At 51.1% G+C, this 12309-nt stretch overlaps 1 protein-coding gene across 1 annotated transcript; it reads left to right on the forward strand.

Moving 5' to 3' along the window:
- Nucleotides 1-440: 440 nt before the first annotated feature.
- Nucleotides 441-12014, forward strand: CLDN1 (claudin 1). The gene is made up of 4 exons (XM_054282697.1): nucleotides 441-707; nucleotides 8907-9071; nucleotides 9542-9626; nucleotides 10111-12014. Exons 1-4 carry the CDS (start codon nucleotides 485-487, stop codon nucleotides 10271-10273), a joined length of 636 nt encoding a protein of 211 aa, XP_054138672.1. The 5' UTR covers nucleotides 441-484; the 3' UTR covers nucleotides 10274-12014.
- Nucleotides 12015-12309: the final 295 nt, after the last annotated feature.

Here is a 12309-nt window from a genome sequence, read left to right on the forward strand (position 1 = left end):
CGGTGCAGGGCGATGCGGGAGGGTCACAGACCCTGAGGGAGGGTCACTCCCCTGAGAGGGGGCCACTCCCGGCCGCGCCCGGGGCTGCCCGGGGCGATGCGGAGGGTCACAGGTCCTGAGGGTGGGTCACTCCCCTGAGGGAGGGTACACTCCCCTGAGGGAGGGTCACAGGCCCTGAGGGAGGCTCACTCCCGGCCGCGCCCGGGGCTGCCCGGGGCGATGCGGAGGGTCACAGGCCCTGAGGGTGGGTCACTCCCCTGAGGGAGGGTCACAGGCCCTGAGGGAGGCTCACTCCCGGCCGCGCCCGGGGCTGCGCGGCCCCCGCGGGGCGGGGCCGGGGCGCGGCCGGCAGGGGGCGCGCTGGGCGCGGGTTCAAGAGGCGCGCGGGGCGGCGCGCGAGCGGCAGAGCAGCAGCGCAGCGCGCGGGGCAGAGCGGCGCGCGCCCTCCGTCTGTCCGTCCCCTCAGCCCCCTCAGCCCGCAGACATGGCCAGCGGAGGGCTGCAGCTCCTGGGCTTCGTCATGGCCTTCCTCGGCTGGATCGGCATCATCATCAGCACCGCCATGCCCCAGTGGAAGATGGCATCCTACGCGGGGGACAACATCGTCACGGCCCAGGCGCTCTACGAGGGGCTGTGGATGTCGTGCGCCATGCAGAGCACAGGGCAGATCCAGTGCAAGGTGTACGACTCGCTGCTCAAGCTGGAAGGTAAGTTGGGGCTGGAAAGGTGGTGAGGGTGTCGAGGTGTCCGTCCCGTCGGGGCTGTCCCCTCCGCCTCAGCGCCTCTAGTTTCGGTCGGGGCGGAGGGGACCAGTCCCGCAGGGTCATAACCCGGTCGCGTTAAAGTTCAGGGTGAACTTTTTGGACTGGGTTTGCCAGTCCTATTGTACGTCCAATGTTCCATCTCCGTCGTCGTCCCCGCCCGGGTGCCTGTCGCGTTGGGGATGCCGCTGCTGTCGGGTCTCACGGTCTCTGTCCCGTTTAATTTACTCAGCCTGTCCCTTCAGGGTTGAAGGTGCAGGGCTCGGGGTCCCCCATCTCTTTCACGACTCCTCATCCTGTCGGGGGTGGGATGCGTGTCTCTTGGGGCTCCCCAGGATGGGAGCGGAGCGCTCCAGGGGCAGTGTTCGGGCAGGAGCAGGAGCTGCCCCTCATCCCCCTGCCCGCCCCTCCAGAAATGCCCCGGGGGGAGGAAGGGTGAGATTCTGTACGTGCGTTCCGGAAAGCGCCGTGTTTGCGAACAAGAGCTTTTGGCTGTAGAGGTCCAGCCCAGGGACTGGGCTGCCCTCGCTGGGCACGGCTGAGCGGCAGCAGCGTGGCCCGAGTGGGCTCTTGTAGCATAGGTCCTGTTTTCCTTTGGCTGTTTCGGTCTTTTGTTCTCTGGGAAAGTCGCTGCTGCTCCCGCGGGCTGTTAAGCTGAGGTCTTGCAGGTGAGCTGGCCTCCTGCCCAGGTAGCACTGCCTGGAGTTTTTAGGCAGGCCAGTATGCCGAGATAATCTTTGGGTCTCTTATCTTGTCCTGGGACGGTGAAGCCATGGTGTGCAGGCAGGAGCTGCAGCCTGGCTGGCTGGGGGTGGCACGGGGGGTCCCAGCCTGGCTGGCTGGGGGTGGCACGGGGATCCCAGCCTGGCTGGCTGAGGGTGGCACGGGGGTCCCAGCCTGGCTGGCTGGGGGTGGCACGGGGGGTACCAGCCTGGCTGGCTGGGGGTGGCACGGGGGTCCCAGCCTGGCTGGCTGGGGGTGGCACGGGGGGTCCCAGCCTGGCTGGCTGGGGGTGGCACGGGAGGTCCCAGCCTGGCTGGCTGGGGGTGGCACGGGGGGTCCCAGCCTGGCTGGCTGGGGGTGGCACGGGGGGTCCCAGCCTGACTGGCTTGGGGTGGCACGGGGGGTATCAGCCTGGCTGGCCGGGGTGGCACGGGGGGTACCAGCCTGGCCGGCTGGGGGTCATTCGGGTGCTCAAGCCGAGCTGGAGCCTCAGAGAGGGCTGTTTCTAGAGCGCCGGGGCAGATAACTCAGGCTGAGACCGAAAGGGGTTAAAATAAATGTACTACTTTCTCAATATCCCTTGTCTCATCGCAAGTCCTGGAACACCCTCATCCCTCCCTAATTAATAAAATAGTAATTGCCACCTTGGTCACCTTCTCTTTCCCAAAAGAGTGAGCAGGCAGTTTCACGTAAACCGATGTCGGCGGGGAGTGTCCCCGAGTCCCGATTGCTACCAGCCCTTCCCGTGTGTCACGCGGTGGAGCCGGAGCCACCTTCGCGGCCAGCCCACATCTGTCCGGCTGTTCCCTGCCCCAAAGCCCCGCAGGAGGTGCGGGTCGCGCCCGTCGGGAGCGCTTCGCACCCACTCGGCACTGGCAGGGTGCGGGGCCGTGCTGATCGGGGCAGGGCTGGGCGCGCAGTCCGGACTGCTCGGGGTGCTAATTATGTGTCAGCTCAGCTTCAATCCTCTTATCTCTCACTGGGGGTGGGGGGCGAAGATGCCAGCAGTGGCTGAGGAATCTCCATCCACCCCCTGGATGGCTTGCGAAAGGTAACCTTGCCTCGGGGGCTGTGTGCAGCCCATTGTGCTGTAAATGGAGCCCGCCTTGAACAGGCCCCCCAAAACCTGCCCCAGGCCCTCCTGACCTGGCCATTCATGGCCGAGCGCCGAAACCAGCTGCTCCCCTCACCTTTATCCGGCCAACAATGCGAGCTCTTCTCTTCCGGGGGAGGGGGTGACAGGGACCGAGGCCGAGCTTGTGGCGACCTTTTATGTTCTCGCCGAGCTCTGCAGGACGGTGTGCCTGAGAATTCTCAAATACCAGGGAGATCATAGGGTGTGTTATCCTCAGTGAGGGCTGGCAAAAGGGCTCCTCATTTCTGTGCTCCCTCAGCTTGCTTAGGCTGTGCCTTTCCCGCTTTCAGGCAGAGCATGCCTGGGGGTGTACACCTTATCTTTCGTTTTCCCTCCTGGTGTCCCTTCAAGGTCTTTCAGTCACATAGGCCTGGGTCGGGACCAGCAGTTCTGGTTTGGGTGGAGGTGCCAAAAAAAAAACCAAACCCCCCCAAACCGTTTATATCTACAGCCACACCCCGGGACAGGTGCAGTGGAGAGCTCCCTTACTGCATTCATCTGTGTCCTGGTGAAGGTGGCACAGCTGTGTGGGCAGAACTTCTGCCTGGCCAGCTTTCCTGCCAGGGCTTCATCTGCCCCAGGTGCTCTGAGCCACATGGCAGAGCCGCATGCACTGATGGGAGAGGCTCAGATCTGTAATTACTGTGTCCCCGTAGAAAGGACTGAACCTTCTTGCACCTGCAGTAACTCGTGTTTGTGGGAATGCTGGAAGGCTTTGCCAGCAAGTTTTGGAACATCTGGTAGCTGTTGCCGTTCCTCTGGATGTGTCAGTGTTTGGCTGCAAGGCAGAGATGGGGTTGGCACAAGCTGATGAGCACCATTAGCCAAGCGAGGGGCCTGCAGCTTCCCGTGTGGGCACACTGCTGGAGTGCACCCGTGCTGGCACTTGTCCCGCAGCTGCGTTCAGCTGAGGGCTTATGTCACTGCTCCTATTCAGGGAACAGAAAGGCTGCGTTTTGCTGGCTTACGTGAAAAGCAGTGCGTGGCCACACGCAGCCATAAAGGCAACAAATGCCACCCTTGCAACGAGGCTTTGTCGCACAGCCTCAGCATTGTTCTTGTGGCCCTCCAGCATGGTCCATGGAGCTTAGCTCGGCTTTGTGCTCCTCGAGGTCTCAGGGGGATGGTCTCAGACAGGAGGGAGTAGGGCTCCTGGTAGCTGTCTCTGAAAGGTTCCAGCCCCACCTAACCACATTCTTCTGTTCAGGACAGATGTTGTTCTGGATCCTGTCTAGGCTGTTTTAGCTGAAGATACTCATCGACCTGTTTGATTTTGCTGGGAGAGGTTCTGTGTTTGAGACAAGCTGAGACTCATCTATCACTTCATCACCAAACCTAGTACATCCACAATGAGCTTTTGTGCCCTAGCCCAGAAAATAAACAAGGTTTTGAATGCCCTCTGGGTCAAGCAACATGGCTGAAATGTGAAATCTTCCCTCCTACACCTTTACCTCCCTGGCTGAGCCTGTTCCAATGGGTGGGGGGAAGGAACGGTTCAAGCTCAGGTTACTGCTGCTCAGTTCTGGTGGTTGGGAGTTGGGATGGTGGCCCAGGGAGGGACAAAGCATGAGGGACATGTGTCCAATTCTCCATCTTCAGATCTTGATTAAGCAGGTAGAACCTGCTGGTATCTGTGCTTTCATGTGGGTTAAGGGTTAATTTGCTACTGTGTTTCTCAATCCTTGTTCCTTCCTGATGAAAAATTGCGATTGAGTGATAAAACAGTCTCATTTGTGCCGGCTTTGAGAAGGTAGAGGGTTACTTGGAATGCCACCGAGGCTGTTCCTGTGCAGGGCCCTGGTGTCTGCAGGAGGGGATGGATGGAGTCTGTCGCAATACACTGGCTTTATTGCTCTACAGGCAGCTTCTAAGCAGCTTTCAGTAGCTGGTGTTACTGTGTGTTACTAAATCTCTTCAGGAGGGAATTTCCAGGCTTTGTGGGAAAACAGGCTGCCCAGGTCTCCTCTGCCCAGGAATCTGGAAGTGGTGGGATCATGCTTGTCTTACCAATCTGTATTTGTCAGTGGGGGTAGGAGGGCATCGAACCTTACTTGCTTTCAGATATGCAGAGTACAAGGCCACTGTTACCTACTGAACTCGCCTCTTGTGCACTGGACATGCAGTAGGGAGTTCCTAACCGTCCCAGTTTGTAAAAAAACCCAGGACCCAGAGTCCCTGTCCTGCCTGGATACCTCGGTATGGTCTTTCAGACTTGTAGGGAGGTGATTTGAAAGTGTCCAGACTGGAGTCTGCTGCTGGGTATGCAAGGTGGGCCTTTGCAGGGTCTGGTAGGGGGATTGAAAGCCTCCAAGCCATTAGCAGCTTTTGAGAACAACTCCAAAGTGTGAGAGAGATGTTTGCTGGCCACCTCTGAAGCTTGCTCAGATCTTCAGTCCCCTGTCTACTGCACAAAAGTGACTTTCACATGCTGGCAGGGCAGACCTGCAGGATCTCAGCTCTCCCTCCTTCAGGGAATGCAGCTTTCATGAAACCCCGGTGGAAGGGAAGGCTTTGAAGGCTGCTGGCTTCTCTCGGAGGTGGACAGTGGAACATGGTTCCTGTACTGCAGGGGTGCTTGAAACTCCTGGGGAACTTCCTTCATAAGGATTATAGGGAACTGCACAGCATCTGTTTCACCTGTATTTTGTCATCAGTTAGTTGGATGAAGGCCCATGGGAAGGGAAGGAAAAGTCCTTATTTTAAATTAAGGCAGTTGATGAGCATCCATATCAGAGAATAATCTGCACACAAAGCTATTACAGCAATTTTGCCTTACAAACAGGCATTACAAAAATCCCATGGCACTTTCCCAACAGCTTTTCTGTAATAGAAGTGACATAAACAGATTGAATAAGGAAATGGGATGATAGAGAAAACCTTCAAACATCTGCAGGTGAAGTACTGAAGTATTTTTTATATAACTAAGCAGTTACCAGCAATTACTCCTGTCTCAGTTAATGATAGTTGTGGGAAGAAAAGCATATTACTTAGGCCTCAGATAAACTGAATAAGGTTTTGTGTCCAAAACCACTAACAATAATTCTGAATGGTTGGTTAGTATTTTTTTAAAAGATGTGAGTGAAACAGGTGTGAACTGCAGCTGCATGTTTGTGGACTTTGGGTTTTTTATGCCCTGTAGAATGCACATTTGTTATTAATTCGCAAGTCATCAGGCATTTTAAGCCTCTGTTTTTCAGTTCTTGCTGCTTTGTTGCTGCAGGGTTTTCAGACCATGTCTCTCATTGCTAACCAGCAATCAAAAGGCTTGGCTTCAGAGTGAGTACTGGTTTGTATTGATAAAATACTGTTGCCATCTGACAGCTCTTGTTTAGTGCCAGGCCACTTTGTCTCACCTTGTTGAGGACTGTTTTTTCCTCAAGGGCTCCCAGGGCTGCCTGGGTTTTTCTGTTCCTGTTGGTGAGACAGTTGCAGCAGCAAGGAGCGTGGGGGAAATCCTGTTTTCCCTCTAATATGGTAGAAGTTGTAAAGTTAAATTGCTGTGGATTACTTCTACTTGCTGTCAGCAGCCTGTCCTGTTGAGCAGGTTGAGACGATATTGTACTTGTATAATTTTGGATTTTTAAAGCATCTGGAAAGGCTCGTGTGAACAGCAGAACTATTATTAAAGTGGCTTTCCCAGCCCCTGGATGTGCAGCTTCCATTGACAGCGTGCCTGTTAATGTGTAGTTACTAACTGCTAGCCTGTATGATGATTAACTGTGGCCAGTGCACTGCACACATTGCAAAAGTGGTCGGAGGACAAAAGCCCTGCCTCCCAGGCTGTGCTGGGAGCACAGGGCAGGTGGAGGGTGGTTGGCTAACACAGCCATGTCACTTTTCAGCTTCTTGGGACAAAGGAACAGAATGTTCTGCACGGGCAGAACCTGTTCTGCTGTCCCACTGCAAGTTTCCTCCGTGTTTCTGTCCCTTTGTGAGCCATGCATGAGGAGGGGGCGAGGGCACCAGGAGTTGTCCCAGCAGCGTCTGCTGAGAGTGGGCAGCCCTGGGGAATGCTCACAATGCTGTATTTTGTTCAGCTGCTTCTGCAAAGCTGTTGTGGCATGCATCCAGTTAATACTTATACATATTGAGATTTTGGTGCATTTCATAGTTGAGTTTTTAGAGGTCATAGAAACCTTTTCCAGCATTTTCCTTTGTTTGTCCCTTGGCACTGTGTGTGAAGGTGAAATGTTTTTTTTCCACCCTTATAACTATTTTTCTAGTTTTTAGAGATAGATAGCATTGCCTATTTTGAGCTTCATGAAAGAACTCTTTCAAAACCCTGTCCTATAAAGTAATTTCTTCTGCAGCAAGACTGAGCCAAACTTCCTGTAGTCTTGATAAAACAGGTTTGGTACCTCTGCAGAACATAGGGTTTCCCATGCCTCGTACAAGCTGGTACTCAGCCATGGGCCTCTCCAGAGCCTCTGCTGTAGGGCACAATTTAGCCTTAAATGTATGGCAGCTGAATTGGTTGCTTGTCAGCTGAAGCCTTTCTGAACACTGGCATCGCTTTTGTAAGGTAGAAATTACTTTTGGAGTGTAATCTCTGACACTGGAGATAAATCAATTAAAAACGAGTTTGGATAGTGCAGTGGTGATTTATGCTAAAGTGACAACTGGCTTTGTTAATGGGTTTCTGTACATGCAGCAGATGGGCTTTGATTAACACATGGGTGGTGCAGAGGTGTGTCACCTTCCCCTTTGAAGGAAGTGAGAGGTGATATTAGCCAAGCTGATTGAGGAATTTTTCCCAAGAAAGCCAACACTCATCTTATGAAAGTGTGTTCCTTCCTGTTGCTCCGATGGTCTTTTTGTTGTGTTGTTTGTAACTGGTTTCATAATGTGTTGACAGAACAATAAGGTTGTGTGTGCAGGGGCAGATCCAGATCTGTTCTAGAGCAGAATTAGAGCCTGGTGCTGGTATGGGTCACAGGAATTTTCCTGCACCAGCAGCTCTGTGGGACAAAGTGTAGTAAAGAAGCTGCAGAGGATGGCTGTGTGGCTTTGCTCTCCTCCTGGCCAGGTCTGGGCTCTGAGTTTCAGGTTGGGCCACAGAGCCCATTGTTGGGGCAGGGACTCAGATGGGCTCGCCACGCCAGCCCTGACTGAGTGTGCAAGTGCTCTGTTGAAGGCTGAAATCTTGCAGCCCAAGCCTGAAATGCTTTGCAGAGCTCTACCAGGATGCGGTCAGGGTGTTTTGAGGGGTGAGCTTCAGATCTGAGATTGTGTGTCAGGGGACACCTGTGCCTTGGTAACAGCATGCTCCTTGGAGCTTATTCATTTTATTAACTAGCCCTGTTTGTTCTCAGGGCTTTACAGGGCTGTGTATGAAAATTCATTCTGTTCAAACAAACCTGATTTGCCAGACAATGAAGCTCAGGCTCTTATTTCACTGCTAGTCAGGTGTTTTGTCACCTGAGGGGTTTTTTTTTAGTAATGACTTGATTTGCATTACTACTTTTCTTTGGTATCAAGAAAATCTAAGTTCAGTAGCTCACATTCATAGGATTAGTGTGTCTTCATGCCTTCAGACAACTCCACATAAAAACCAAATCCCGAGGTACATCAAGTCTGTCTGCTGAGAACTCACTATGAGAGGCATCACCCCATGTTCTAACTCTTCAAAAGCACAAGAAGCTCTTAAAGCACTTAAGTGTCCTTGAGTTAGTTAAGCTAAATATTTTATGTAAAAAAGAAAACAAGGTATTTTTCAATTGTCTGGGAAAGTCCTATTTTTTTTGCCATTGTATTTTTGTACCCTCTGAGACTCAAACTGAGAATGTAGCACAAAAACATCTGAATCAGCACCGAGTTATTTGTATATAAGACAGGTTTTGGAAGTGTTGAGCAGTAAATGGGCCTCTCTGTCTGCTGTGGCACTATTCATATGTATGTCACTATTCATATTAAAACACGTGCTTAACTACTTTGTCAAGGTAGAGCCTAAATCTGAATACTTCTTTTGATAAACAGATATGTCCTTCCAATTGGGATTCAAATGATCAAAGAACAAAAGATGTCTGGGGGCAATTCCCAGGTCATTTCCTGCAAAAGGCCGTTGCATGCCCTTGTTTGCCATGCATTTTAGAAGAGGCAGAGAGCCCTCTGATCCTGATGCATGGCAGCCTTGAGACTAAAGCTGAGAAGGAATGTCTTGCTTGGCTGTATCCTGTGTATTAGGGAGCAGGAATATTTAGACAGAAGATTGTTGAGCCCAGTAATTTGAATTTTGATTTGTATCTTGAGTTGACTTTGTGGGTAACTCAAATCCTATTGTCTTCCAGGCAGTCTGCAGGCCACAAGGGCTTTGATGGTGGCTTCAATACTCCTGGGGCTCGTTGGAATGTTTGTTGCTGTGACAGGCATGAAATGCATGAAGTGCATGGAAGATGACCAGGTGAAGAAGATGAGGATGGCTGTCTTCGGTGGGGTGATCTTCATCATTTCAGGTTGGTAACACACAGATGTGTTGAGAGTTGAATGTGCTGTTTCCTAGGTGGCACATATCCTGTGCAGGATGTGGGAGGGCTTGATGTGTTGCTCCAAGAGCATTTTGGTCTGGGAATTCCTTAGAGGACTTTGGCTCAGGCGACCTGAGGCACCTTGGCACAGCATTACAATCTCCATATGGACTCCATGCTTTCCATATCTGTTGGCAGAGCTGAGTTTGACCCTGCTTTGGTGAGAAAAGGCTGTCAGCAGAGCAGTCCTGCCTTTGCTGCTGTGTAACTGCAGGAAGCCTCAGATCTGTTCTTAACTTCTGTCCCAACCAGCACTAAATGGAACAGCTCAGAACTTCCAGGGTAGCAGCAGCAGCTCAGCTTTACTCCAGATTCTGATTCTACTGCATTATTACTTTTGCAGTGATATTTTTGCTGATTGTTTTTTCTTAAGCCATGACATTATGTTCTCTTTGCAGGTCTGGCAGCACTGGTGGCCACCTCGTGGTATGGCAACAGGGTGGCTCGGGCCTTCTATGATCCTTTCACCCCTGTCAACACCAGGTACTGACCCATTTGGTGTAACACACTATGGTTTAGCATGACAAGTACTCACAGGGCTTAGGTTTGGGTAGCAGTCACTCAAAACAAAGAAAGGAGTTTTCTGAACTAGCTGGGCTGGCTTCAGGCTGTGCAGAAAGAGCTGTGACTGGATCTCATTATCAATATGGCTCTTGGTCTTGGCTTTAAGGTAACATCACTGCCAGAGATCCCACAGCTGGGAGTTCCGTAATTTTTGTCCCACTATGTGCTAAAGTGTTGGTTTAAACAGAGCTTGGCCTGCAGGTGGTGGGGGTGACTCAAAATACTGGAGAAACCCAGCTCTGAGCTTTGAGGGTCAACAAAGCCTGACTGCTCCAAGCTGCTGCCTTGTAGGAAGCCACATCCATCCCAGTTTCTGCTTCCTCCCGCTATGTGTGAATGTATAACTGCAAGTAATACCTCTGGATTACAGTGATTCTCACTTTCTCCCTTCTTTCTTCTCCAGATTTGAGTTTGGGTCAGCTCTCTTTATTGGCTGGGCAGCTTCATCTCTGGCCATACTGGGGGGATCCTTCCTCTGCTGCTCCTGTCCACGGAGAGAAACTTCATATCCCCCCACCCGAGGCTACCCAAAAAATGCCTCCTCCACAGGGAAGGATTATGTATAAGGAAACAAAGAAGAGGAGCCACCAGCACTGGTAGTGAAAGCATTTTGGAGAGGACACTACAATGCCACTGTCCTGAGCAGAGTCCAGGCTCTAGGTTCTGCCTTCCTCTTCTCCCAGAAATGTGTATATTTTTGTAATCCTCTTTGCTACTGGACGTAACTTCTCCTTTCTCTCCCGGCCCGTGGAGGAAGGCCAGCCTAGATTCATAGGTATTGCCACTGGAAAGATGAAACCTCCAAGCTTGGGTTAAGTTTAGCATTTGGGAGTAAAAGGGAAAATGATACTGTTTTTATAGACGGATGTTGGTGCTTTTTTTAGTTGGTTGTTTTTATTTTTTTTTTTTTTAATAGATGGTAACAATTCAGTCCCATATCCCATTAAGTTAGAGCCCAGTGTGGTGTGTGTAGAAATTAAAGGACCATATATTATATACAGAATGATGAAACCAATAGCTTAAGGGGAAACATAATTTTGGGGAAAAGGCTTTACATGTAAGAATGTTTGGAGATGTAAAATGCTCTTGTACTGTCTTATTGGCATCATCTTCAGCACCCTCCTTTCCATGCAGACAAAGGGTCAGAAACAAATTGCTGTGGCTTAAGTGGAAATCCACACTGTCCGTGCACATGCTGTTGGCTAATGGAAGATGCAGTGTAAGGTAGAGACCACAGAAGTTAACAGAGTCCCAAAGCATCTGCAGGTTTCCCTGGTGCCAGGGAAGAGCTCAAGGAAAAGGATTGCCTTCTGTTTTCACTGTGTGTCTATGGTGAGGCTGTGGCTGTTCCCTAGACACCAAGTGCTGCCAGTGGTTGTTTCTCCATGTTCCCACCCTGGCAGCTGAGCTTCAGCTTTGTCCCTGTGTCTGTTACAGGTCACCTTTTACACTCTCCTCTTTCCTCAAGGCTTTCTCATTTGGGCTTAGTTTCCCAATCTCTGTTTGCCTGATGCAGCTAGCTGTGTTAAACCAAACTGAATGCACTGCCACTCCCTGATGTTTCCCCAAGGATACCTCACACACTGCCATTCCATCCTGTCTATTTCTTGTAAACACTTCCAGTGATGATATGAAGGCAAATTCCAAGAAAACTGACCCAAAGGTTATGGCATTTGCTTGTAATCCAAGTTCACCAAAGAGGAAGAAACAAACATTTTACAGATATAGCCATCCTTGCATATTAAATCATGTCTAAAAAAATAATAATGCTGTTCATCAAAGGTTCCCACCCCTTCCCTTGAAACACCCACTCAGTCACTTGGTGTTGGCTGACACTGGGAGTTAAGTCTTGTGATTCCTAGAGGGATGGTGCCACTTCTCCAAAGCTCCAGAAGGAAACTGGTGCTTCTGACCAGGCTTTATAATGGTGTATATGTTCAGAGGCATCAGATCTCTTGATTTCCTTCTGTAGACAGGGAGAGCCTCTGGCTGAGCTGTGTACCACGTTGGTGGTCTGTACAAACCTTGTACCTCTGTACCTGACTCCTGCAGCATAAAGTTACTAAAAGAAACCAACCAGAGCATTTGCTTCAGGCTCGAGTTGCTGTTGGCCTGTACTTGGAGCTGGGCCATGTGGCTTCCCCTTCTCCATGGGGAATTGCCTGTGCACAGCAGCTGCCTCGGGAGACCTCTCGTCTTGGGAGGTGGCAGCTCAGGTCACATTAAAGAGCTGCTGAAGTCTGTGCTTTTGTATTTGCATTAACCCTGAGCCAGGGAGCAGATGCTTGTACTGGGAACTTGTACAAAGTGTTTAAACAATTTCAATAAATGGACTTTTTTAAGGAAAATCAGACTATTACTTCATTTCTTGTTTTTGAGCAGAACTTGGAACAGTGCACATGGAAGTGAAAAGTGGGACTTGGGCTTTTGGGAGCCTGCCTGCCAGGATGGAGCTTGTTTAGCTGTGTGTATCTACAGCAGACTTAGGTGGGGACAGATCTTCTGCAGTGAGTCAGGCAGTTGTGGCCTCTGGCAGAAACTCACCCAGTAATTGGTCCGATTGCAGCCCAGGAACCAGAAGGTCTGCTCTGCTCCTCGGCAA

Source organism: Melozone crissalis, unplaced genomic scaffold (genome assembly GCF_028551555.1).
Source record: "Melozone crissalis strain CALT ecotype California unplaced genomic scaffold, PUWL_Pcris_2 ptg000034l_1, whole genome shotgun sequence".
NCBI lineage: Eukaryota > Metazoa > Chordata > Aves > Passeriformes > Passerellidae > Melozone > Melozone crissalis.

Excerpts from the sequence above, each read along its gene's own strand:
- CLDN1 (XM_054282697.1), top strand. The coding sequence starts at position 485 with ATGGCCAGCGGAGGGCTGCAGCTCCTGGGCTTCGTCATGGCCTTCCTC. Across the intron at positions 9,072-9,541 it reads GGTGATCTTCATCATTTCAG|GTCTGGCAGCACTGGTGGCC; the intron begins GTTGGTAACACA and ends TTCTCTTTGCAG. Across the intron at positions 9,627-10,110 it reads TTCACCCCTGTCAACACCAG|ATTTGAGTTTGGGTCAGCTC; the intron begins GTACTGACCCAT and ends TTTCTTCTCCAG.